The sequence below is a fragment of the Adiantum capillus-veneris genome, chromosome 14, assembly GCF_014529385.1.
Source record: "Adiantum capillus-veneris isolate H3 chromosome 14, ASM1452938v2, whole genome shotgun sequence".
In the NCBI taxonomy this organism is placed as follows: domain Eukaryota; kingdom Viridiplantae; phylum Streptophyta; class Polypodiopsida; order Polypodiales; family Pteridaceae; genus Adiantum; species Adiantum capillus-veneris.
In genome coordinates, this window is record NC_140944.1 from 113803395 (window position 1) to 113829707 (window position 26313).

The window sequence follows — 26313 nt, forward strand, 5'->3', positions numbered from 1 at the left end:
AAAGGCAACTTCATACTGTCAAATGAAAGTGGTAGCTTTCAGGGCATATTCTCTTCCGTCAAAAGTATCAAACTTGATCGGAGGGTTCTGAGGTCTAAAGACCTTCATATCCTTCCCGAGATGACGGGATTTCTTGGCTATGGTTCTGGATTGATGTTCATGGATATCTTCTGAATTCTGAAGGATCTCGAGCATTCCGCTCCTTGGATTCTCTAGGTTCTTCAGCATCATGCTCTTGTTGCCTTCTCAGAGAATCCCAAGTCTTGTGTCGACTTCTTGCAGAGAGAAAAAAAATTCCAACTCTGCGAGCTTTCTCCTGCAGGACTTAGGTTTCCGCCTGCTTACTTCTCTCTTGGCTTGTCATGGCTTCTTCCCGTATCTTCCCAGAGTCGTCCTCCTTTACAGAGAAAGAGAGGAGACCATGCTCTGATACCACTGTCACAAACGGGAGCGCATAACAATATAAAATATACTCAGATAAATAGAATTTATCTCTTATTATTGAAGCCAAAGGATATAGAGAGAACTAGATAGAGAGAGAGAGAGAGTGAGAAGATCGACACAGTACTGGGGACCAGAAGATGGGCTGGTCCCTCCCCTTAAAGAGAATTCTTTATTAGGGAGAATCTTTTTACAAGCACAAGAACCGGAGAAAACACCTCCGTTCTAAATCGTTGACTCGATGGTCGTTCCTTCCCGTAAGGGAAATCCGAGAGACAAGCTCTCAATCCTTTTTCCGTCTATACTCGGAGTTGAGACTCCGCAGACAATTTCCGAATTCCGTTTGGGAATTCCCAAGCGTAGGCCGAAGCCTTCTGGCTTCTCCTTCGCGATGGAAGTACCTGCAAACACACACGCAAACACACGACAACAATTCGTATGGCGAATCCACAATAGGTACCTGTCGCTCTTGCGCGAGAAAAGCGACTTCCGTGCTTCGTAGTATCGCGATCTCTCGCGTCTTCTAGCGGCAGAGTCTTCTCTTGCTGGCGCTGGCAACCTCCCTTCGGTGAGGGCATGTGGTGCTTTTATAGCTCCTTCACCACGGCACGAATAGCTGCTCGCGGAGAGATCGCCGTCTTTTTTTTTTTTTCAATTTTTTTCAAATTTTTTTTTCGTTTTTTTTTTTCTTTTCTACCCGAAATAGGGACAGAGAATTCGCTGGCTGGTTTTGTTGCTTTATTTTCTAAGTGGCTGCTCACTTATTAAGTGGACGGCCGGCATATTTTTAAAATTGGTCTGAACCTGCCCAAAAACTCAATAAAACCTTATAAGTTAAAATCAATGCTTTCACAGCACTTCCCACGCGTCCCTGGATGCAACCACATGCACGAATGCAATGCAAACATAGATTCCTCGCGGGAGAGCGTTTGCTCTTCCCGGAAAACTCGTTCAAATTTTCCACCTTTTAAGAAAAGCTTCTCAGAACCCATCTTTATTCTTGTGCTTGCGTCTTTACGCGTATTCCTCTTTCCAATTCGGATTTCCTCTCGACTATGGATATCCCCTTTCCAATGCACCCGTCACCCACCTTGTGACGCATCAAGAATACCCATCACCTAGTCCTTTCCTACCGAACTTACGGTACAATCCCCTTCACGATGCTCTATGCCACCCATCCTATGACGCATCAGAGATGTCCGTTCCCGGATGGTCGGATACTTCTTCCCGATGCTCCCTGTCACCCATCCGATGTGACGCATCAGAAGTACCCATTCATGGTGGCCTTACAGATATTCTCGTTCACAGTGCTATCGTCATTACTTTGAATGACGCACTAGGAATACTCTGTACTCGAATGTCTCCAGTGAGAAAAACCCTCACTTAAAATTCCAATAATTCATTTAGAATTATTTTTCCTTGATGTTCCAAGCGAGAAAACCCTCACTTATAAATCCAATAATTCATTTAGAATTATTTTTCTGTCAGATAAAGCCAATTTAGCAACACCCTCGCCCCCTACCTATCCCTCCTCGCCCCTACACTCTCTCCCTCGCCCCCCCTACCCGCCCCTAGTTCCCCCTCACCAGCCCTCGCCCCCGTACCCACCCACCCTCGCCCCCTACCCGGCCCTAGTCCCCCTTCACTTGCCCTCGCCCCCTCTACCTACCCCTCGCCCCCTCCTACCCACTCAACCTCGCCCCCTACCCACCCCTAGTCCCCCCCTCACCATCCCTCGCCCCTACCCACCCCTAGTCCCCCCTTACTCACCCCCTCGCCCCTACCTAGTGCCACCTCGCCCCCTGCCCAGCTCTCGCCCCAGCCATACATGGCCCGAAAACTCTCTTTGCGGCTTCTCCTCACCCTCTCCCCCGGGCACTATCACAACGTTGAGGCTCTGGTCTTCAGATTTGCGTTCAATCTTTTCATCAGCTTTTATTCAGAGGATTGAGGCAGCTATGGAGATGGCCAGCGACACAAAGGGGGAGAGCAAGTTGTTTTTTGTAATCCGATCACAGCAGACGAGCAAGCTTAAGAGCCTTTTTGGCTGTTTCCTTGTGGCTTTCAAGCATTGACCTGGTTGCCATCCCGTTACTGTTAATGCTTTTCGTTCTGCCATCACAATGGAGATTAACCTTAATTGCGGTGTTACTCGAGCTTATGGTCATCCCTCTTTTCGAGATGAGTGTTATTGCAGAAAGTGTTGCAAGGTTCATCTGCAAGCATGGACCAGGTCATAGATAGCTGGATCCAAACCGAGCATATCTCTTTGCTATGGAGCCTCATTCTATTTTGCCAATTCGAATTCTTGGACTATGCAATCAATCATACTGGGTTCCCGCCTATTCAAAGGCTTAAGGCGTTTGCAAGCAGTGCAGTGTTTTTAACCCCAATTTTGAGGCATGTAAGGTCATGGTTGGGCCTCGCACCTGCTTCACAAAAGATGTATGGATGCGGTACCTAGTGGTTTTCTTTCATAGTTTTTTAGTATTCCTCTCACCGAGACTGTGAGCGGTCTTGTGGCGGGCAACCTGTAGTAGCAGGCTACAATGTCATTTTCACAGGGGACACAGTTAGTACAGTTGGTCTGGTTTGGTTCACACTGGAGGGACTCTCTGGGCTAGGTAGGAACACGTGGCAAGGATACGGACGGTGGTCTAGTGGACATCGTGGCCAGGTCACCACCACCACTCAGTTTGGAGATAGACTTAGATGACTGACATTTATGAGCCGTTGGTGGCTCCTTGTGGTGGCACATATGAGTAGTAATTGTTGGGTCATCACGATCATCTTCTACATGATATGGTCTAGCGTCGTCTAGAGTAGCGAGGCTGTACACAGCACGTCTGCACCATCCCTGCACATCTGAGCGTCGACACCCCCATTGTACCTGTGAGTTCTGGGTTGGAGTTGAGTGTGCTGTGACGCCAGAGTCTGTATCAGTTCTTTGACATAGTCGAGTCCATATGTTCTGGTCTGCTGCTGTGTCTCTGTGTTGATCAGCTGTTATCTATTGTTCCTTCGTTTTCATTCTGTTTTGAGTGAGATGTCACGCACATTGCACTGAGGAGCACCCACTGTAGAGAGCACGACACACTATCCGCGCTACAACCACTATCCTAAAGGGCCAAAAAGACAATGCAACAACACTGTGCATATATAGGGCAAAAGGAGTGGCAAAGAATCCCCACCATCATCAACAGGCATGTCCCTCTCCCCACAAAGCGCAGCACGCCAAGCATCAGGAGTAGCTGCCTCAATCTCAGCCATATGTATAGCAACCCCTTTGCACACCCCGTACTAGCAACCAATAAACTCAATATCTATCAAAGTAGCTCTTCAATCCAAATCATTCACCCTAAATACATGGGCACTCCACTCCATGTCAACAGCCTGATAAGCACCATTCTTATGCCAGTGTAGTCAAAAAATGGTCCTTCTCGTTTAGTTAGACTCTTTTAATCTATGTTGCTTTTGTCTCACAATAATACTATATCTTCACATTGATTCTTTTTTTTTGAAAGAAGTGAACTAGCTTGCTATTGATTACAAAACTTGTTATTGCATCACAATGCCATATCTCCGACTTTAATATTCTCCATGCATTATGCTTTAGAGGCTAACTTCCTGGAATTTCCCATACTGCTCTGAAGTAAGAGTACAATCAAGTCGCAAGCATTGCCAACACAGAAGCCTCTTTTTCTAAAGACTCTTAATTTTGACATCCATCAATCGTTAATAAAACATGGCAGGCAAGAGAGCATGCATACACCGGACTACAAATTGAAAAATGACTAGCCATCTGCAATTATATATATCTCACTCATGCATACCATCAGATTACAGGAGGCAGAAAAACCCTAAACAAGACTCGCTTTTAAGAACTTTCAAAACAGGAGCGGAAATGCAAGTTATAGACATCGTCGCAAAAATCATTAGCAACTTCCACGTGAGACAGAACAATGCACAGCTATCCACATTATCATGTAAAGCAAAGTCAAAAACAATGCATACTTGAAGCATTAAGTTGACTGGGCCCTTGCTTGCATTGTACGGAAATTCTCCTGTTGCGCACTCCAAAAGTGAGAGACCCAAGCTCCAAATATCAGCTGGATATGAGTAGCATTCATTATTTATCCTTTCCGGAGACATATATGTCACTGTACCAACAAAGGTAGCACACTGCATGATATGGTATGAAATATAAGGACAACATAAGAGATTTATCATATAATAGAAATTTTCCAGTCTTATTAAGCTGACCATTGCGATTGAGTTGTCCAGTCCTGCACTAATCCCAAAATCTGTGATTTTTGGTTCACCGTCAAGATTTACAAGTAAATTTGCAGGCTTTATGTCTCTATGCACCAAATGTCTTACTCCATGCAAAAATTGCAAACCCTGCACATTGCAAACTATCATGGAAGCCTCAAATCAGTGCACAGAGAGAACCTGATCATCAAAACAACATTCAAATCAGAGTCTTTGCCTGAAGAACTTTTCTTGTAATGACTGACAATATCTGCTCTGGTATGCAGTGCTTCACACGAACTATATCTGCAAGTGACCCTCCATCCATGTACTCTAGCGCAATACTGATCTGCCCACTGTCGGGTGTGTAAAATGCTCCATTGAATTCTACCAAGCCTTGTGCTCGTGGTGCTTCACAAAGAGTACGAATTTCATTCAACAACTGTTGTCGCTTGTCCTGCATAGCTACAGGCTTTCAGATCACAAAGATAAATAGGTGATAAAGCAAGAATCTCTTAAATCTGGCCCAAATGTAAAGCACACTGCTGACAATCAGCCAAAGAAATCAAACCTTCTCAAAGATGTTTATTTTCTTCAAAGCTAAGATCCGATGTGTTGGAATATGGATAGCCTTTCGCACCACACTGCTTGCACCCCACCCAATGGCTCCAAAAATGCACATTTCATGAGAAGCACACCGATAAGTACGTTCCCAGCCCCCTCCTCCTCCGGTGCCATCATTAAAACCATCTCCGGCTTTGTCATCTTGGCCATTGCCCCCGGCCGCTGATGAGGACGAGGATGGGGTACTGCGCTTATGAAACCCAAGTTCATTGATATTATACTCTCCACATGATCTACTTAAGAGATTCAACGTTCCACCAGCAGTTACCTGCAAAATCTTAACCAGTTGTTGGAACCTGAACAAACGTTCTAAAACGGTCTTTGGAAACAAATTCATATACAAAGATTGTAGAAAAGTTTCCATTCAGAAACCTTCATAGAAAGTTATAGAGAAAATAGTCCCAATATGCTGTGGCCAGTGTGGCACTTCTCTATGTTAACCACAACAAATAAAGCTTGGTAGGTAACTCGAATAGAAACTCAATGTTCACCATCCAACCCCGATGCAATGTAAATTTTGCATTTGCAACAGCTTTAATAAATTATCTTAAAGGCTGTAGAGAACCATCGTTACCAGCTGAAAGATGAAAGGCAGACATGGAAACAATTTCAAATAAGGGATTGAATTACAGCCAAAAAGTGTTTTCTTTGGGTATTTAGATCATGTAGAACAAGCACATGATTGAAGAAAAGTCGGATTAAATTGTATGTGCTATGCAAAAGTTGCACATGGGGTCATAATAGATTATGACTCAACAAAAATCAAATAAACATAAAGTATGTTGACATTAAGAAAAAGAATTGACACTTCACGTGAGTCGAGAGTAGCAGCATTTGGATGGGTGCAGGACCAAAAAATGGGTGGCCAGACCAAAACTGTTCAGCCAGGACCAGATGCGGCCTAAATGCGTATGCAATGGGTGGCTAGCCCGGGAGAGGAGACACACTAGCCATACAAGCATGCCTAAGACCATCGTGAAGCAGCAAAGTGATGTAACTCTTCACACCCCCTCTCAACAGCTAATGTTGAGCAAACCGCCAGAAGTAGAAGACTTGAGGCCTCAATGAAGATGTTTGCAGAGAAGCAACAGTCTAGGAAACTCCTGACGCCAAGAAATCTCCAAGTAGATGCCATCACGAGCAGTGTAGAAAACTCTTGTACTCAGGTGCTGCAAAGTAAGTGTACCGCTCCAAGAAAGATGTCTCGAACTGTGTAGAACCAACTCCTATTGTAGACTAAGCAGCTGTAGGAGAGCCGAAAGACCTGCAAGCACCCAATCCTGTTGAAAAAGATTTGTGATCACTCATCTGAAGAAAAGAGGAAGCAGCCGCAATCCAACAAGGCCAAGCAACCGATCCACAAAAATTCCAAGGTGGTCAGACAAAGAAGTCTGCACCGCAAAACTGGACCATGTGCTAAGCACTCAGGACTTACCGGTAGACTGCAAGGACCACTACAGGATAGTGTCCTGTCAAAAGGTAGAGTGTCCTCCAAACTGAGGAAAAGAGCCCGACTAAGCAGTCAGCTTCAAATGATCCTCCAAGCCAGACTATGCAGTCTCTATTATGGTCGTCCTCTGAGAAGAGGGATGGCCAGACCAAGGTGTCTGCCCATAGTCATCCCCTGAGAAGAGGGATAGCCAGATTAAGAAGCCTGCCCCGTCAAGATCCTTCAAGAAGAGGGGTGCCCAAACCAAATTGCTGGAGCCAAAATGCATATATCTCATGCCTCCAATCTTCTGGTGTCAACCAAATCACAATCCATGCCAACAAGCCACGAGACAGCAAGTCAAAGTGGCTCTCCACAACCTGAACCTTAAGAAGTAGAAGAAGTTGAAGTTCCCACCAACTTATGGGACCCCGTCCGACAGGGCCCAAGTGACATAAAGACATTCAAATAAAGAAAGCCCACACACACACTATCACAAACTGCTGACTTGTCAAGTCGATGAAGAACAAAGCAAACCTTCAAATCACATCCGAGGGGCCTAAACCCTAAGAAGCGCAAGCAACAGCAGAAGAAGAAGAAGTCCTACCAACTTATGGGACCCCGTCCGATGGGGCCCAAGTGACCAAGTATTAAAATAAAGAAGGACCCATACACACACACCGAAAGACTCGCGTAGCAGCTGATGACGTGGCAGCTGTACGAAAAAACCCGGAAATTGCGTTGACATGATGACGTGGCAGACTATACGGATTTCCACGTTTTGAGCTGACTACTGACGTGGCAATTGTACGGAATTCCGTGATTTACACTGGCAACTTTTTGGCATTGCTTTTGGACCAGAAGCTTTTGAGTTTGAAGGCTTTTCATGTAAACTGCTTTTGGGCCTAGGGCCTTTAAATATGAGACCATGGTCTCATTCTCTGGCATGCAAGGTGCAGAGCGTGGAGTACCGACTTGTACTGTGTTGATGCAATATAGACAAATACCGAAAGGGGCGCAAGGGTTTGGGGCCAATACTCTCTGGGGTGGAATTCCGCCACTCCGTGTCGCGTGTCATCTCTCTCTTAGTTCAGTTGTTATTGAAGTGTTAAAAGTCTATTCAGTCTGTTCTTTTCTATTGGCACGTGGTGCTCGTCTTCTGATAGTGGTATCAAAGCATCAGGCGTGTGCTTTTTTGAAAGCATACCGGTCCTACAAAAGAGCAAATAGCAAACCAGAGACTAGTGGAATTTTATTTGAAGTATCTTCGGGTCCCCACCCCGGACTTATTAGCCACTCCCACCCTTCATACATCGCGCATCGGGCACGCTCCCGTCTTCAGTGCTCATGTCTTACAGGGCATATCACTTGCAAGAGAAGGATCCAAGATATGTTTCGAGTCACTGTTTTTTCTCAAAAGCAGTGCCATGTAGATGTTGATGTCTATAGCTACCAAGCCGCACACTCCAAGGACTTGGCAAGCTTTCAAGAAAATTTATGTCCGAAGTTATATGGTTTCTGACATCTTCCTTCAGAGTGCAACTTCTTACAGAGTGGGGTATCCTGAAATGCTTGCCATGGAAGCCCTAACAGATTATAACTTGAAATTTCTCGACATCTCTCAGTAGGTGTCTCTTTTCGAGCTGATAGTCTTGGAGATCCAGCGTGATTACTACCATTGCCGCCAGAGGAAGACTGTCTGTCCAAGAGCTGATAGAACATGCTGTGGTCAGCTACGACCTTATGGAAGGAACCTAACCCTAATTTTTGGTGCAGGTTTCAGGATGGAAAGTCAGTCGACTTTTCGAGCTCGGCTAATGTTGAAATTGCTTTATAAGTTTGAAATCTGTTTGAGAACTTGTTTGGTGATCCTGTTTGAAATTTGTTTGAAATGGATGGTATCTGTTTTGAACCTGTCTTGGTGCCGATTTGAATTGTTTGACTCTGGTTTTAATACTGGCTTCAATGGTTGGTGATTTTACTCACGAGTGGAGTAGTGAGAAATGACGTTCGAGACTGCTTCTTCATACTCATGGCCCGGACCCTTGTGGTTATTTGCGGGGGGAGTATTGAATGATTGAAAAGTGTTGTTTTTACTCATGGCCCGGATCCTTTTGGTTATTTACGAGAAGAGTATTGTTGTTGTTACTCATGGACCGAACCCTTGTGGTTATTTACGGGGGGAGTATTAGGAAGCCTAAGCAGTGGTTACTCTCAGCACCTCCAAACGACGCAAGCTGCGGTCTAGGGGGCGTTTGGTTGTAAAAGGCCTCTATATCTCATGGCCCGAACCTTTTTAAGTTATTTGCGGGAGGAGTGATGAGGGAGTCGTTGAACAGCTCATGGCTTGGACCTGGGTGGTTATTTACGGGGGGAGTGTTCATCGGCGACTTTATGTTTCTATGTCTTTGTAACATGCATATGTGAGCATTTGTGTCGCATTGTGATACCAACCACTGAATATTCCTAATTGGATGACATTGCCTGGATATGTAATTTTAGTGCATCAAGACACCCGTGGAAGATCAATGCGGTCTGGGTGTGATGGCTAATTTTACTACGCCGGAATATCAAAAAGTTCCCCTTGATCAAAAGAGCCGATAGGAGAAGCCAACTCCTTAACAAAAAAAGAGCAAATCGATTGTCCCTCGGAATGTCCCTCGGAAATTTTTTCAACGAACTTGAGTTGTTTTGCAGATATATTGTAATCGCGGACAATTACTCTCTTTCAAGAAGGGGAGATGTCACAAATTGTTGACGTGTCAAGTCAGTGAAGAACAAAGCAAACCTTCAGATCACGGCCGAGGGGCCTAAACCCTAAGAAGAGCAAGCAACAGCAGAAGAAGAAGAAGTCCTACTAACTTATGGGACCCCGTCCGATGAGGCCCAAGTGACATAAAGGATTAAAATATAGCAAGACCCACACACACTGAAAGACTTGCGTAGCAGCTCATGACGTGGCAGCTGTACGAAAAACCCCGGAAATTGCGTTGACATGATGACGTGGTAGATTGTACGTATTTCCGCATTTTGGGCTGACTACTGACGTGGCAGTTTTACGAAATTTCGTGATTGACGTTGGCAACTTTTTGGCATTGCTTTTGGACCAGAAGCTTTTGAGTTTGAAGGCTTTTCATGTAAACTGCTTTTGGGCCTAGGGCCTTTAAATATGAGGCCATGGGTTCATTCTCTGGCATGCTTCCTGGAGAAGGTGCAGAGCGTGGAGTACCGACTTGTACTGTGTTGATGCAATATAAAAAAATGCCAAAAGGGGCGCCAGTGTTTGAGGCCAATACTCTCTGAGGTGGAATTCCAACACTTTGTCTCGCGTGTCGTCTCTCTCTTTCAGGTCAGTTATTATTGAAGTGCTAAAAGTCTGTTCAATCTGTTCTTTTCTATTGGCACGTGGTGCCCGACTTGTGACACACGCGAGCGTGCGGAGAATACATGGCAGTTGTACGAATTCCCGAAATTCATGCTGACAGCCTGTATGGATTCCTAGATTTTACGCTGACATGCTGACGTGGCAAAGTTGTACGGATTTCCGTGTTTTACGATGACTGCTGACGTGGCAGCTTGTGAGCATCTGCTCTTGGGCCAGTTGCTTTTAAGTTTGAAGGCTTTTCATGTAAACTGCTTCTAATGGCCAAGGGCCTTTAAATATGAGGCTAGGGCTCATTCTCTGGTACTCTTCTAAGAGAAGGTGCAGAGCGTGGAGTACCGTGTTGATGCAATATAAAGAAATACCGAAAGGGGCGCCAAGGTTTGGGGCCAATACCCTCTGGGGTGGAATTCCGCCACTTCGTGTCGTGTGTGTCTCTCTCTTTCAATTCAATTGTTATTGAAGTGCTAAAAGTCTGTTCAATCTGTTCTTTTCTATTGGCACGAGGTGCCCATCTCTTGTGACAATGGTATCAGAGCTTCAGGCATGTCCTTTTCCGAAAGCATACCGGTCCTACCAAAGAGACGATAGAGCAAACCAGCGCTTCCAAGTTTCCAAGGGGAATTTCATGAAAGAATCTCCGTGCCCTGATCCGGACTTTTAAGCCACTCCACTCTTACTTCATCGCGCATCGGGCGCGCTCCCATCTTCATCACTCTATCTTACAGGACATAAGCCATAAAGATCACTTGCAGAGAAATATCAAAACTTTTTTTTTGAGCTACAGATTTTCTCAAAGGCAGTGCCATGCAATGGTGGATGTCTATAGCTTTAAAGGACTTGGCAAGCATTCAAGAAAAATTTTGGCCCGAAGTTGTATGCCTTTAGGCATCTTTCGTCGGAGTGCAACTTTTGGCAGAGTAGGGGTAACCTGAAATGCTTGCCACGAAAACCCTAGCAGATTACGACTTGAAATTGACCTAGAGGTCCAGTGTGATTGGTATATCATGGCACTACCATCACTGCCACAGGAACACTGTCTATCAAGGCTTGTTTCGACTATTCAAGCGCTTATGGACCATGGTGCAGTCGGCTACAACTTATGGAAGAAATCTAAACCTAATTTTGGCACAGGTTTCAGGATGGAAAGTCTGTCGACTTTTCGAGCTTGACTGATGTCGAGATTGCTTTTTTAAGTTTACTTTTTTTCTGGAAATTTGTTTTTAAGTTTAAATTTTGTCTGGAAATTTGTTTTGGTGATCCTGTTTGAAATTTGTTTAAAATGGATGGTATCTGTTTTAAACCTGCCTTGGTGCCGATTTTGAACTGTTTGACTCTGGTTTTTATACTGGTTTCATTGATTGATGATTTTACACCCAAGTGAAGAAGTGAGAAATATTGTTTTGGCATTGTTTGAACCTCGGAACGACGCAGGTCAATGTCTAGGGAGCGTTCCGTTGCATGCTAGAAAACCTCCTAACGATGCAGATCAATGTTTGGAAAGCGTTTGGTTGTATGCTTGAACCTCCAAGCAACGCAGACTACGGTCTAGGGAACGTTTGGTTGTACAGTCCTCTGAGCTCATAGCCCGGAACTTTTTAGGTTATTTGCGGGGAGTGACGAGGTAGTCGTTGAGTAGCTTCATACCACAGACCGTTCGTCTCGGAGGAGTGCTCAACGGCCCTGTTCGTTGTGTCTTGTAAGACGCATATGTGAGCATTTGTGTTGCATTGTGATGTGCCAACCACTGAATATTCCTACTTGGATGAGATTGCCTGGGTATGTAATTTTAGTGCATCGAGACACCCGTGGAAGATCAATGCGGTCTAGATGTGATGGCTAATTTTACTACGCCAGAATATTAAGAGTTCCAATCTGGACGACAGGAGAAGCCAACTCCTTAACGAAAAAAAAAAGAGCAAACTAATTGTCCCTCAGAATGACCCTCGGAAATTTTTTTTAACCTAACTTGAGATGTTTTGCAAATATGTTGTAATCACAGAGGATTACTCTCTTTCAAGAAGGGGGGATGTCACAAATTGCTGATGTGTCAAGCCACTGAAGACCTAATGTAAGGTGCAGCAGAAGTGAATGTTAAACTTTGCTCAAGATGAGTGCTCCGAACTATGTTCAAGGTTCCTTTTACTTATGGATGGAGAGCCTTCCATTCCTTTAGTGAGAGAGTGCAAATGATCACAAACATAGTGGAAAAACATTGTGAATGAAGGTGTTGAGACTGAGAGATAGAGAGAGAAGAATACGACACCAGAATGTTGTCAAACCCTCCTCCAAGGGCCCCACTCTCTGACGATGACGACGCACGACGACGATGCGCTGAAAAGGAAGATGCTGAAATCTGCGAAAAGCGGGCTGAATCTGCAAATGTTGGCTGATCTAATCGTGTGGCGAGGATCTGCTACGGGAAGGTGAGATCTGCGAGGTTTGGGAACTGGGGTACGGAGTCTGATTGCTGAAAATGCAAAACGCTGATGCCAATGGGGTACTTGTAGCCGGGAATCTGCAAACGCCGAGGAAAATCAACAAATGCAAAGACGCTAGGCTGATCTGCTGTCTGATGCAAAAACGCTACGACATCTGCTGTGAATCTGCTACCGTCGGGCTGATCTGCAACTGCAAAACGTTGGGGCTGATCTGCACTTGAAGAAAACGTTGGTTCTTGGTGGCTGAAAACGCTAGGTTGCCTGCCGGGGGAGCAAGGGGGAGTCTTGCTGAGAAGGTGCTCTGTTGGACACTTAGTCTGCTATCTCTTTTGCCAGAAAACACTATCGCTAGTTTTCTTAAATATTATCTTGCCCAATTTGCCCTACCCAGTTTCCTAACAAAGTCACTTATTAATAATAAGTGAAAAACACGTCTGTGCATTGTAAAAATGCTCCTGATGGGTTCTGATGGTAATCTGATGATCATGTTGTGTGCAACCAGAGGATATGCATCTACTCTAAGTGCCTGGACATGCATGGTCTGCGAACAGACTCACAAAAGTGCCAGAACACTTCCTAAGCTAAGCTAACTGAACTGAACCCCTGTCATGAAGTAGCTTGTCCACGTACACATAGGGTTCGATGTGCACGTGACATCCTCCTTTTCAAAGTGAGGTACTGGTACCGAACTGTATGGCGTCGAGGGAAATCGCCAACAGCATTTGGAATCCTGGAAAGGACTCTTCGCCGGCCCACTTTGATGCGTGGGTCATGTGATACTTGAGCTTCATAAAGGTCTACAACGCTTGCTTCTTTGGGCCGCGCCGAAAGCGACAGTGGCTCCTTCAATGCTTCAACTTCGTCTATAGTCATGCGTCTACCTTCTTCAAGAATCTCCGGATGAAAAATCATGAAACCACTTCCAACACAAAAACATGAACATATCCATTCCATGTAAATTGACTGGAAAAATTCTAGTCGTCTTTAAAGACCGTGCATGCAACGTAGATGAACAAAGTGACGGAGTGCCAAACCGTTCATCAAACACATGCAAACAATGGAATTGAAACTTGTCTTTCTGATCTAAATCTATCAACTATGGCAAATCACAATGAAAATGCCGATGCTTGATGATCAAACTTTCTTGTGCTCTTTCTGAGACTGTGTCATGCCAAGGAAAAGACATGGAATGTGAATTCCTTGAATGCAAACATTTCATCTTTTCATGAGTAATCCGCATACATCTGTGCTCATTCATGAGTGAATCATGTTTATTGTACACTATGGCATGCCTATGAAAAGGAATCACATAAAGACGGTGACTAAAATACAGGAAACCATCACAAATGAAACACTCGAACAATGCGTACTGACTAATGATGCGCACACACAATACTTCCTGTGGGGGTTCTTTGGACCTTGACTCGAGAGCCGAGATCGATTCTTCGTGATTGATAGAATCTGCAATGAGGTTAGCTTCACTAGAACAAGCATCAACTAAACCATTATCCTTGTGAACAATCACATCATTATCTTGCAAATCATCATCCTTGAGAATAAACACATTTGTATCATAGAAATCACGTATGTCGTGCTTTGGAGAAGACAATACTGAGAGAGTCTCCTCCTGATTCTTTTCAATCTTCGCCTGCACATTAGAAATGAGAGATGAAGAATGAACAACGTCCTCCCCATGAATGACAATGGGAGAGTCACATTTAGCATTGAAAGTGGTATTGGCTATCCAATCAACGAGAGGGTTATGCTCACAAAACCATCGAATGCCTAAAAGCATATCACATCCTGAAAGAGGAGATACTACAAATTTTCTGCGGAAGGACACTTCTTGAACTGTGAATAACACATCAAGGCACTACCGTGTAATGAGAGAGTCAATATCGGGAGCGAAGCCCGACACCTCGAAAGGAGATGTCTTGCTAACCTCCAAGCGGGCTCTTTCGACAAGAGTCACTAATCACATCATGCATACTGCCTGGATCAAACAATATGACAAAACGCCAACCCTTCACATGACCATAACACTTAATGAGAGACTGGATCAGGAGAAACTTGGGTCACACGAGGGTTCTCATTTATGGCATTAACAGAGGATGTGGATTTTGTGGGTTCTTTACATTCGTTAGATTCAATCTTAGGACATGTTTTCTTTATATGACCCTTGACATGACAATGATAACATCGACCTTCCTTAAAATAAATGCCTTGTTCTTCTGACGTGATGTATCCTCCTAAAATTCCTTGTGCTTCTTTTTCATCTGGAGTGAGCTTAGGTTTAGCGATTGTGTTAGCTTTATCCCTAGATTCATTGTGTGAGTTCTTTTCCAAGAGACTAGAGGAAGATTGGTTAGAAGAGTTACCATTCTTACCATTCTTAACGTTCTTACCGTTCTGAGGAGTCTGAGAGGTACTTTGAGAAGTCTTGTTCTCCTTCGGCTTTCCCTTATTGTCCTTCATCTCCTGCACGAGAGCAATCGCTACTATCTTGTTGAGATCTACGGGGTCGAGAACTTCGACATCAAACCTGATATAGTCGTCCAACCCGAACCAAGGTGGTACCGTACGTACTATACGCGGCGTATATGTACGTACTGTACGTTGTTCCGTACAGGAAAAAGTTTTATGTACGTAAAAATACGTACTCTTATTAAAAAAACTACAAAGTGCCAAGTTTCTAGGCCATTTCTAGTACTAAACCTGTCGTTTCTCTGCAGTGAACAGTCTCTGCACCTTGGTTACACACGTCTACAAATTGTGGCTAAAAAACTGCTCACAAAGTTTCGGCAAAACCCTCAACTACGCAATAGAGTCGGCCAAATTTTAATAAAAAAAACTGCAACGTACGAATCGTCCCGTACGGTACGGATCCGTACACAACGTCCCTACGGTACGGATACGTTCCGTACGTACATTTTGATCCTACCTTGACCCGAACATAAAAGCCTCTTTGCGCTTCGCATCCGATTTGCGTAATTAGGTGCCAAGCTACAAAACACGGTTAGAAAAAGACATGACTGGAGTACCATTCTGCTTCAGATTGCGTCAATCTTCTTTTAATCGCACTAGGTACTGAGGTGGCAAGAACCGCGCCTTGAGCTTGTCTTGGAAGTCGGCCCAACTGAAAGAAAGGGACACGCCTACCTCGGCTTCTTCTAGGTGCGCGGCTAATTGCTCCTCTTGCCATGCTTGATACCAATTAATGGCATCACCGGCAAGATACATGGGTGCCATCAAAACTTTGTTATTTCTTGTCTTCTTAGTTGTCGCAAAATAAGCGTTAAATTGATGCAACCAAGAATGAATAGCATTAGCATCCATCTTACCGTCATACTTACTAAATGTCAACTTCTCCGTGACGGGTTGTTGGAATCCGCTTCTCGACTACCTACTGATTTGCCCACGTCCTTGAGTGACTCGGACTTCGAGGTGAGAACCTGTAGGACTAACTCTTGCATGCATTGGTCTCTCTGTACCTCACGTTGTAATTCCAAGGCCGCTTGTCCACGGACACATAGGGTTGGATGTGTCACGTGACAGAGGCTTTGGTCAAGTCGATGATGGATATGATGCTACAACAAGGGTTCAGTCAGTCCAGTCAGTCTAGATTTAGGAGTGTTCTGGCACTTTTGTGAGTCTGTTCGCAGACTGTGTATGCCCAAGCACTTAGTGTAGATGCATATCCTCTGGTTGCACACATCATGATCATAAGCATTCCCATCAGAATCCTTCAGGAGAATTGTCCAGTGCATTTAACCTATTTTCCCTATTTTTGACATTTTTCACTTATTAATTTAAGTGACTTTTGTTGGGAATTGAGTAGGGCAAATTGGGTAAGATAATATATAAGCAAACCTAGGCTAGCACTAGGTGGCAGAAGAGCAAGGAGAACACAGGCCACAGGCAACAGGTTCCCCCTCTCTCTCTCTCAGCAAGACTTTCCGCCTAGGGCGATTTCCTCTCAAGCAAGACTCCTATCCCCAGACGTTTTTCATCAGTAGCATCATCGCCATAAACTCCTATCCCCTGGCGTTTTTCAGCAGGTTCCCCCTCTCTCTCTCTCTCAGCAGACTTTCCGGCTTGGGCGATTTCCTCTCAAGCAAGACTCCTATCCCCATACGTTTTTCATCAATAGCATCATCGCCATAGACTCCTATCCCCTGGCGTTTTTCAGTAGGATCCCCCTCTCTCTCTCTCAGCAAGACTTTCCGCCTTGGGCGATTTCCTCTCAAGCAAGACTCCTATCCCTAGACGTTTTTCATCAGTAGCATCATCGCCATAGACTCCTATCCCCTGGCGTTTTTCATCAGTAGCATCATCACCATAGCCTCCCATCCCCTGGCGTTTTCCATCCATAGCCTCATCGCCATAGGTCCCCCCTCTGCTGGCGTTTTTCAGCAAACCATTATCACCCACTTCCCTAGCATTTTCAGCAGTGCATAGCTTCAGCAAATCAGCAACAAAGCCTCAGAAATTCAGCAATTAAGACCAGCCAAAAACAGCGTTTTCGGAGCACTTCAAAGGCCCGCAAATCTATGTTTTTTAGGGCAGCCGAAGACACGAAGAACCTGCAGCAAACAGCGTTTTTAGTTGCGTTTTTGGAAGCAGCAGATTGCAGCCATTGGCATTTTTGGACAGCAGATAAAGTGCATCAGTTTTCAGCCCTAGAGTCGGTCTCGTCATCCACGTCGTCGGCATCGACATAGCCTAGACTAGCATCAGTCTCATGCATCCACTTTGTACCAGTTTGTGCAATCAATAGTAGACCTGTTAGGTGCAACGGAATGATTGTTTGCACTTTGCTCAAGATGAGTGCTCCGAACTGTGCTCAAGGTTCCTTTTAGTTCTTATGGAGGGTTTTACAACGTTGGTGCAGCCAAAGTGTGTCGACCCTAGTAGAAGGCGCACACAATGATGTGTATGCTCGCAGGTGAAGGCATGGGTGATAAAGCAAGTATGAAGGCCCATTAGAAGCAGGGAGATCCAGAAAGGGTATGTTTTATGTGGTTATGAAGGCCTAAGCGTGGAGATTCGATGCTTGAAGAAAAAGACTTTTACATATGAAAAGGCTCTTAGGACATGCAAGGCAACTTGGGTAGAGTTGGATGTGTCACGTGACGAGACCACTCTCGCCAACGAGAGTGGGGCCTTCGGAGGAGGGTTTTACAACGTTGGTGCAGCCAAAGTGTGTCGACCCTAGTAAAAGGCACACACAATGATGTGTATGCTCACACGTGCAGACATGGGTGATAAAGCAAGTATGAAGGCCCATTAGAAGCAGGGAGATCCAGAAAGGGTATGTTTTATGTGGTTATGAAGGCCTAAGCGTGGAGATTCGATGCTTGAAGAAAAAACTTTTACATATGAAAAGGCTCTTAGGACATGCAAGGCAACTTGGGTAGAGGAAGACATGTGGTGAGTGGAAGAAAGGAAAGTGTGGGAGAGACTTCACACCTCTGCATGAGGGAGACCGAAAAAGTCTCATTTTGTAAATTTTTTGCAAAACTGGTTTTTTGTAAAAACTGGCCGCCATGGAGAAGGAAAAGGGCGTTTTGTACATTTTTGCGTCTCACGTACATAGGCAAATTCTGCACCAATTAGCAGATATTTGAGTTTTCATACTCTGCTGTATTTGGGAGGGCGACAGACATAACAAAGAGGGAGAGAGCTTTGTTTGTTGTATGCTCCACCATAGCCCATCAATTGAAGAAGAAGCAATCTCTGGTTGTGTTGCTTTTGATGTTGTTCCCCCTCTCCTCTCTTCTCTTCTGCTCTGTTGCACGGTGTTTTCGGGTGTGTGTAGGCAGGTGTGTCCCCCTGAGGGTGTGATGTGCAAAGAGAGAGAGAGAGAGAGAGAGAGAGAGAGAGAGAGAGAGGTGATTGTGTGCAAGGAAAACAAGAAATTGATGTGTTTATGGGTGTGAGGTAGATTGTGGTTTGCGCGAGTGTGTGCGCATTGATTTGGGTGTACTTGCGAGCTCGTTTGAGAAAAGTGTGTGTGTGTGATTCTGTGTGGTTAGGGGTGCGGGTTAATCCCTGGGCTATAGAGAGGCAAGTTTGGAGTGTGCTGGGTTTGTTCCCCCTTTCCATCAGTGGTGCCCCCATTGAGGAGCTATCTGATGCTCCTTGGTAGAAGCTGAAACAGAGTTTGAAGTTGCCAAACGATTGGCAAATGGTCAAAGTAAAGAGTGAAGTTGCGAATTGATTGAGCTGGCAAAGCCAAGCATTGGCCCCATTTTCATAGGTATTGAAGATCCAGAGGATTGGGCAGCAGATTTTGAATTGTGGATGATGTCAATGCGTAGATTGACAGATGCAGAAAAGCTACAGATGGTACCGTTATTGTTGCGAGGACAAGCAAAGACATGGTTCAATGGTTTAGGTGATGGTGATCGGAGTTCAAGGCGAGAGCTACGAATGCAGTTTTTGAAGCGATTTCGGCAAACGATCTCTCCTGAAAAAGTCGGTGCTGGGATGAAGGCGGTGCATCAGGATGTAAGTAAAGAATTTTCCATTTTTCTTGAGTAATTTGAAGCATGTTGGAAGCAATTGGAGGTTGCTACTAGGGTCAAAGGCAACCTATACCTGAAGTTGTTGAAGTTTCTTGAGTGCTTGCATCCAAAGATCAAGGAAAAGGTGGAGTGTGGAGCCGATACCTATGAAGATATGGTCTATTTGGCCAAAGTGAAGAGCAAAAAAGTGAAGCAGAAGCTAGAGCTAGGCTTGTCGAAGCCTATTGATTATGTGCCTGTTGGGACGATTGCAGAGTGTCCTATGGTTCAACCAAAGGAGGTGCCAATTGTTCGAAGTGCGGAGCCTGTTGAGGTAAGGCCTATGGTTGGTTATGTTCCTTGGAGGTTTCCATTTTATGATGTGCCTATGCCAGTGGTGGACGAGCTTCTCAACGAGGATAAGCCTCTTGTCGAAGAGAGTCGGTGTGCTAAAGAGGTAGCAGATGTCGGGTTTCCAGAGCAGCATAAAGAGGTAAAGGAGTATGTTCTTACTGAGATTGTGCATGAAAAAGTAGTAGATTGCATTCAAGTTGTCGATACCAAAAGCTCAAAAGTGGACAAAGAGTGTGTGCAAAGCCAAGGCGGTGGCCAACTTTTCATGGAGCAGAAAAAAAAAGAGGATGAAGATGCAGACACGGAGTCAACCTATGGCGAGGATGATGATGATACAAGCTCCGAGTTTTGGGAGACTAGCAAAGAGGAAAGCCTGTATGAAGACTTCACATCCTATGGCGAGCAAACTGATTCCGATGAGGTCAAGCCGGTAAGAATAAAGATTCTTGACTATGTGTATGAAGACATGTCGATTGGAAATGTAAATGAAGATCAAATTGAAGAGCCAAAGTCTGCAAAAGAGGATATGCAAGTAAAAGTGGTGTGCGGTACCCTATTGGTATCTATGTTTTTAAAGGTAGCCATCGACTATGCTATAGTGGTGCAACAGGTACGAGGATTTTTCAAGAAGAGTGCTGCTAAGGTGACCAGTCTACCCTGTGATGAAGATGAACCGGATCCATATTCGAGCTTGGCAGAGACAGATGGTAATGAAGTTGAACAAAGCGGGTATGTCCACTCCTACAAGGAGGAGGAGTCTGTTGATGCTATGCTCCAGGATGAAATGGTATGGGGTGAGCTTCCTTCTTTGTTGTCTAAAAATATGGCAGTAGAGCATGTATTAGAAGAATTGGTTCATGAAGATGACGTGCGACAGGAGTTAGTGGATCCCTATGGCTATACTTTCTTGGATGGTCCTGAAAAGGAGGTGCTCGAGGCTGCTACAGGTATGGAAGGGAAGATGAAGCTGATGCAGGTAGAGAAGCCTTTGATCGAAGAGCTGGTGTTGCCGATTGTACCAAGTGAAGAGCCACGTGCTATGGCTGTGAAAAAGCTTATAAAAGTGGTATGTGCTTCACAGGTGATGAGTATGCTTATGGATACAGCTATGCAGTGGGCTTCTTGGAGGAGATTTCCATCTTCTATGGTTAGGAAGGTATGCCAGATAGGTTCGAGGCGGGTGACGATATGGATGATTCATCTGTTGAACAAGATGGTGAGCATGATCGTGCTCAATTTAAAGAGGGCTGGATGCTTGTGGATGCATGGAGCGGTGAAGGAGTGATGTGTGCATTCTATATGTACCATTGGTTATGTGCATGGGTGCAGTTCTACAGGAGACTACTCCAAATGAATGGTTGCACTCAAGGTTATGTCTTTGATCCAGGCAGAGGCTTTGCTATGATGCAGGGGGTTGGGCAACCTACATGAGGGTTGACATGAATAAAACTCTTACGTATGGTTTTTATGTTCGCAAAGTGTTCTCTAGATGTTACAGTTTGTAGCTGAATAAAGGCTTCTTTTGGTTCAACATAAATGTTCAACGAGGAGTTGGGCAATGACAGTGCAGCCAAAGTATGTCGACCCTAGTAAAAGGCACACACAATGATGTGTATGCTCACAGGTGCAGGCATGGGTGATAAAGCAAGCATGAACGCCCATTAGAAGCAGGGAGATCCAGAAAGGGTATGTTTTATGTGGTTATGAAGGCCTAAGCGTGGAGATTCGATGCTTGAAGAAAAGATTTTTACATGTGAAAAGGCTCTTAGGACATGCAAGGCAACTTGGGTAGAGGAAGACATGTGGTGAGTGGAAGAAAGGAAAGTGTGGGAGAGACTTCACACCTCTGCATGAGGGAGACCGAAAAAGTCTCATTCTGTAATTTTTTTGCAAAACTGGTTTTTTGTAAAAACTAGCCACAAGGGAGAAGGAAAAGGGCGTTTTGAGCATTTTTGCCTCACGCACATAGGCAAATTCTGCACCGATTAGCAGATAATTAAGTTTTCATACTCTGCTGTATTTGGGAGGGCAACCAACATAACAAAGAGGAAGAGAGCTTTGTTTGTTGTATGCTCCACCATAGCCCATCAATTGAAAAAGAAGCAATCTTTGGTTGTGTCGCTTTTGATATTGTTCCTCCTCTCCTCTCTTCTCTTCTGCTCTGTTGCGCGGTGTTTCCGGGTGTGTGTAGGCAGGTATGTCCCCCCGAGGGTGTGATGTGCAAAGAGAGAGAGAGAGAGAGAGAGAGAGAGAGAGAGAGAGAGAGGTGATTGTGTGCAAGGAAAACAAGAAATTGATGTGTTTATGGGTGTGAGGTAGATTGTGGTCTACGCGAGTGTGTGCGCATTAATTTGGGTGTACTTGCGAGTTCGTTTGAGAAAAGTGTGTGTCTATGTGTGTGATTCTGTGTGGTTAGGGGTGCGGGTTAATCCCTGGGCTATAGAGAGACAAGTTTGGAGTGTGCTGGGTTTGTTCCACCTTCCCCCTTTCCAACGTCTTTGGTGTCATATTCTCTTCTCTCTCTATCTCTCAGTCTCATACACTTTCACGCACAGTGTCCATTCACTTTGTTTGTGTTCGTTGCACTCTCTCATTAAGAACGGAAGGCTCTCCCTTCCATAAAACAAAAGGAACCTTGAGCATAGTTTGGAGCACTCATCTTGGGCAAAGTTCAAACATTCACTTCCGCTGCACCTTACAGCCTCCATAGGATTTGGTGCAAACCGTGGCGTCGATGGGGAAGGGGGGGGGTCGGAAAAACCTCGTGGTGGGGAAAATTCTTCTTCACCACCTCCATGCTCATCACCTTCATGCAAAGGATCCATTCCGCTTCGGCTGATGACCATACACTAAGATCTTGGGTTCTTAAGTTCAAGAGGATCTTGGGTTCTTGTCGTTCTTAAGTTCTTTAGGGTCTTGAGGTTCTTTCTTTAGCTTGCAATCTGTGTTAGAGAAGGCTCTTCTCTTACCCGAGCTCAACTCTTCCCTTCGGGCGCACTCCTCGACGGCCTTGCGCTCACACCAAGGTTGCTTTTTCCCACCTCACATCAATTGGCCGGCCGCTAAGTTCACGGTCCGCTCTCAATGAGTGAAAAGAGGAACAAGGGGAGGCCGGACAAGCTCTTCTTTTTTGGGTTTCCTGTCACTCTTCAAAAACACGATTAGAAATCGACATGCCCAAGTGGACTTGTGTTACGTACGAGCCCAACAAGCAAAAAAATTACTTGTGGTTCTTTCCTCGAGTGATACGAACACTGCCAAAGCTCTGATCCCAATGTAAGGTGCAGTGGAAGTGAATGTTGAACTTTGCTCAAGATGAGTGCTCCAAACTGTGCTCAAGGTTCCTTTTACTTACGAATGGAGAGTCTTCCGTTCCTTTAGTGAGAGAGTGCAAATGATCACAAACAAAGTGGAAAAACATTGTGAATGAAGGTGCTAAGACTGAGAGATAAAGAGAGAAGAATACGACACCAGAATGTTGTCAAACCCACCTCCAAGGGCCCCACTCTCTATGGCGAGAGGTCTATGCTATTGATTGCACAATCCTCATACAATGGTCTAAATGCAATGGTCTTGACGACGATGTCGACAACAATGATGACGATGACGAGACGAGCTGAAAACTGAAAACGCTAGGGGCTGAAATCTACAAATCTTGTATCTGTTGAATTCTGACTCTATGTCGATGACGACGATGATGACGACGATGCACTGAAAACGCAGATGCTAAAATCTGCGAATAGCGGGCTGAATCTGCAAACACTGACTGATCTGACCGTGCAGTGAGGATCTGTTGCAGGAAGGTGAGATCTGCGAGGTTTGGGGCTGCAGTACGGAGTCCGACTGCTGAAAATGCAAAATGTTGATGCCAATGGGGTACTTGTCGCCGGGAATCTGCAAACGTTGAGGGAAATCTGCAAATGCAAAAACGCTAGGCTGATCTGTTGTCTGCTGCAAAAACGCTACAGAATCTGCTGTGAATCTGCTACCGTCGGACTGATCTGTAACTGCAAAACGTTGGGGTTGATCTGCACTTGAAGAAAACGCTGGTTCTTGGTGGCTGAAAATGCTAGGTTGCCTGCCAGGGGAGTCTTGCTGAGAAGGTGTTGTGTTGGACACTTGGTCCGTGTTGCCTCTTCTGCCAGAAAACACTATCGCTAGTTTTCTTATATATTATCTTGCCCAATTTGCCCTACTCAGTTTCCTAACAAAGTCAATTATTAATAATAAGTGAAAAATTGCTAAAATAGGGAAAATACTAAATAGGTATGTGCACTGTAAAAATGCTCCTGATGGGTTCTGATGGTAATCTAATGATCATGTTGTGTGCAACCAGAGGATATGCATCTACTCTAAGTGCCTGGACATGCATGGTCTGCGAACAGACTCACAAAAGTGCCAGAACACTTCCTAAGCTAAGCTAACTGAACTGAACCCCTGTCATAAAGTAGCTTGTCCACGTACACATAGGGTTAGATGTGCACGTGACACCTAAGCCAACTTGCAGATCTTGGCCGAGAAGAAGTTGAAGTTCCCACCAACTTATGGGACCGCATTCAATGGGCCCAAGTGACATAAAGACATTAAAATAAAGAAAGCCCACACACACGCGTGAAGAAGCTGACGTGGCACTTGTACGAATTCCCGAAATTCATGCTTATAGCCTGTACGGATTTCGAGATTTTACGTTGACATGTTGACGTAGCAAGGTTGTAGGAATTTCCACGTTTTACGTTGACTGCTGACGTGGCATAGCTGTACGGAATGCTACTTTTGCACTTTTGCACTGGCAACTTGTGGGCATCTGCTTTTGGGCCAGTTGCTTTTAAGTTTGAAGGCTTTTCATGTAAACTGCTTTTAATGGCCAAGGGTCTTTAAATATGAGGCTAGGGCTCATTCTCTGGCACTCTTCTAGGAGAAGGTGTAGAGCGTGGAGTACTGGCTTGTACTGTGTTGATGCAACATAAAGAAATACCGAAAGGGGCGCCAAGTTTGGGGCCAATACTCTCTGGGGTGGAATTCCGCCATTCCGTGTCGCGTGTGCTCTCTCTCTCTCTCTCTTTCAGTTCAGTTGTTATTGAAGTGCTAAAAGTCTGTTCAGTCTGTTCTTTTCTATTGGCACGAGATGCCCGTCTGTTGTGATAGGTAGACCTGCTTGTTGGAACAAAGGAGAATTGGATAATTGTCTTTAAGCGAAGAGTGGAACCAAACACAGAGCAAGCGGTGAAACGTAAGGAGGTAGAAGAATAAAAGTGGACTTCCTTCCTCTCTCTCTCTCTCTCTCTCTCTCTCTCTCTCTCTGCTACAGGTGTGCATTACTCCTCTCTGGCATACTGTCTCATTGGGCTATGGGCGAGCACCGAGAAGAACAATTAGGTTAGAGGTTTGCTTGTTTGCTAGTTGGTTGAGGATGTCCATTTGGTGTCCTCCCCGTTACAAACAACGTGAAGCAACACAACGGTGTATACTATAACCCCCTCTCTCAACACTGATGTTGAACAACCTGCCAGAAGCCGAAGATGTGAGGCTAACAACTTCAGCTAACAATGAAGATATCTGTTGCAATGTCCAATGAAGGACAATAGTGTACCAGCAATTTGGGGAATCACCACCACCAAGAAAGCTCTACAGTCGTCGCAATGTAGTGAACTGATGTACTGCACCCATGTTGTTTGGGGAGTATCAAGAAATAGAGATGGAAGGAGGACTCCAAAAGGTAGCTTGCCACAATCCTGCGAGCTTGGAAGAGAATCAAGGTTGAGGACCCAAGATGGTATCTCTTTAACAAAAAGCGCAGTGGCAGACCTTTTAAACTAAAAGACAGCAATTTCTTTCACCTGATCGCAGCTACTACAGAGCAGTGTGACGGTTTGAAAGAAGAGAAACCAAATGTATGCATAAAAAGCTTGAGGAGAGAATCTCTGACCTTGTAAGAAGCAGTGGCATCAATGGACATGTCAGGGTTCAAGCTATTATCTGTGCTAATCAGGGGCAGCAATTTCTTCCGAATCTGCTCGAGGCCAGCCATGGTTTTCTCTCTTTTGCCTCTCAAGTCCCCGATAAAAGCCCTTTACCAGAAGTTGGTCGATGGAGCAGACGATGGCAGAGCCATCTCGTTGATGCCGCAATGCCGTCGCGCGACAAGCACCAGCAACGCCAGTATCGTACATACAGCAAGAGGAGCTCAGCACCCACAAAAATGACGGTTGCTTTTCGTCCACATTGACACGATTTTGCCTTTTGTTGGCACTGCCCTTAAGGCAGGTTCTTTGGGGCCAAAACCATAGACGGCATGAGGGGCTTGTATTGTGAGGTGGACGGCATGCACAGAATTTCTATTTTTTGTTCGTCTAATAGGGGTGCGTCGAGTTCAGTACTAGGCTCCTGTTTCACTTCTGTGGCGCGTGCTCTCTCTCTCTCTCTCTCTCTCTCTCTCTCTCTCATTCATATACACACACACACAGACACACACAACCGTGCTGCGCAAGGCTTGGTAGCTAGAAAAGCTGACATATTCAAATTCCAGGTATGTGGAATGTGCATTTTTATTGATTCATCTGAACATATGGAATTTTTGTCTTGCTTTCGACCAATAAAATGTACGCATGCCCTGTCCTCTAAAACAATAACCTGAATACGAGCCCTAGTTGTGTGTGTGTGTGTGTGTGTGTGTGTGTGTGTGTGTGTGTGTGTGTGTGTGTGTGTGTGTGTGTGTGTGTGTGTGTGTGTGATTCTACACACCGCAATACTCTTTAGCACTAGTTCATTATCAAAATACCCTGCATGGCCCAGAAGGCCAACCATGCAAGTATGGTGTTCTGAATCACGTACAATACCATTGATTGTACTCATTTTCGTGAAATATATCTGGCGTGGACCTACAAG

General features: G+C 45.0%; 1 protein-coding gene across 2 annotated transcripts in view; it reads right to left on the reverse strand.

The window, feature by feature from the left end:
* MKK3 (mitogen-activated protein kinase kinase 3) overlaps positions 1 to 25670 on the reverse strand; it is a 35223-nt gene extending 9553 nt beyond the window's left edge. The window contains exons 1-5 of one of the 2 annotated variants that reach the window (XM_086528931.1): positions 25355 to 25670; positions 5264 to 5584; positions 4931 to 5149; positions 4705 to 4842; positions 4456 to 4623 (exon numbers count right to left, since the gene is read on the reverse strand). In XM_086528931.1, the coding sequence (XP_086385057.1) occupies positions 4456 to 4623; positions 4705 to 4842; positions 4931 to 5149; positions 5264 to 5584; positions 25355 to 25456 (948 nt within the window). In that variant the 5' untranslated portion in view covers positions 25457 to 25670. The remainder of the gene's footprint in view (positions 1 to 4455; positions 4624 to 4704; positions 4843 to 4930; positions 5150 to 5263; positions 5585 to 25354) is intronic. The other variant, XM_086528930.1, reaches the window with a different exon arrangement.
* Positions 25671 to 26313: the final 643 nt, after the last annotated feature.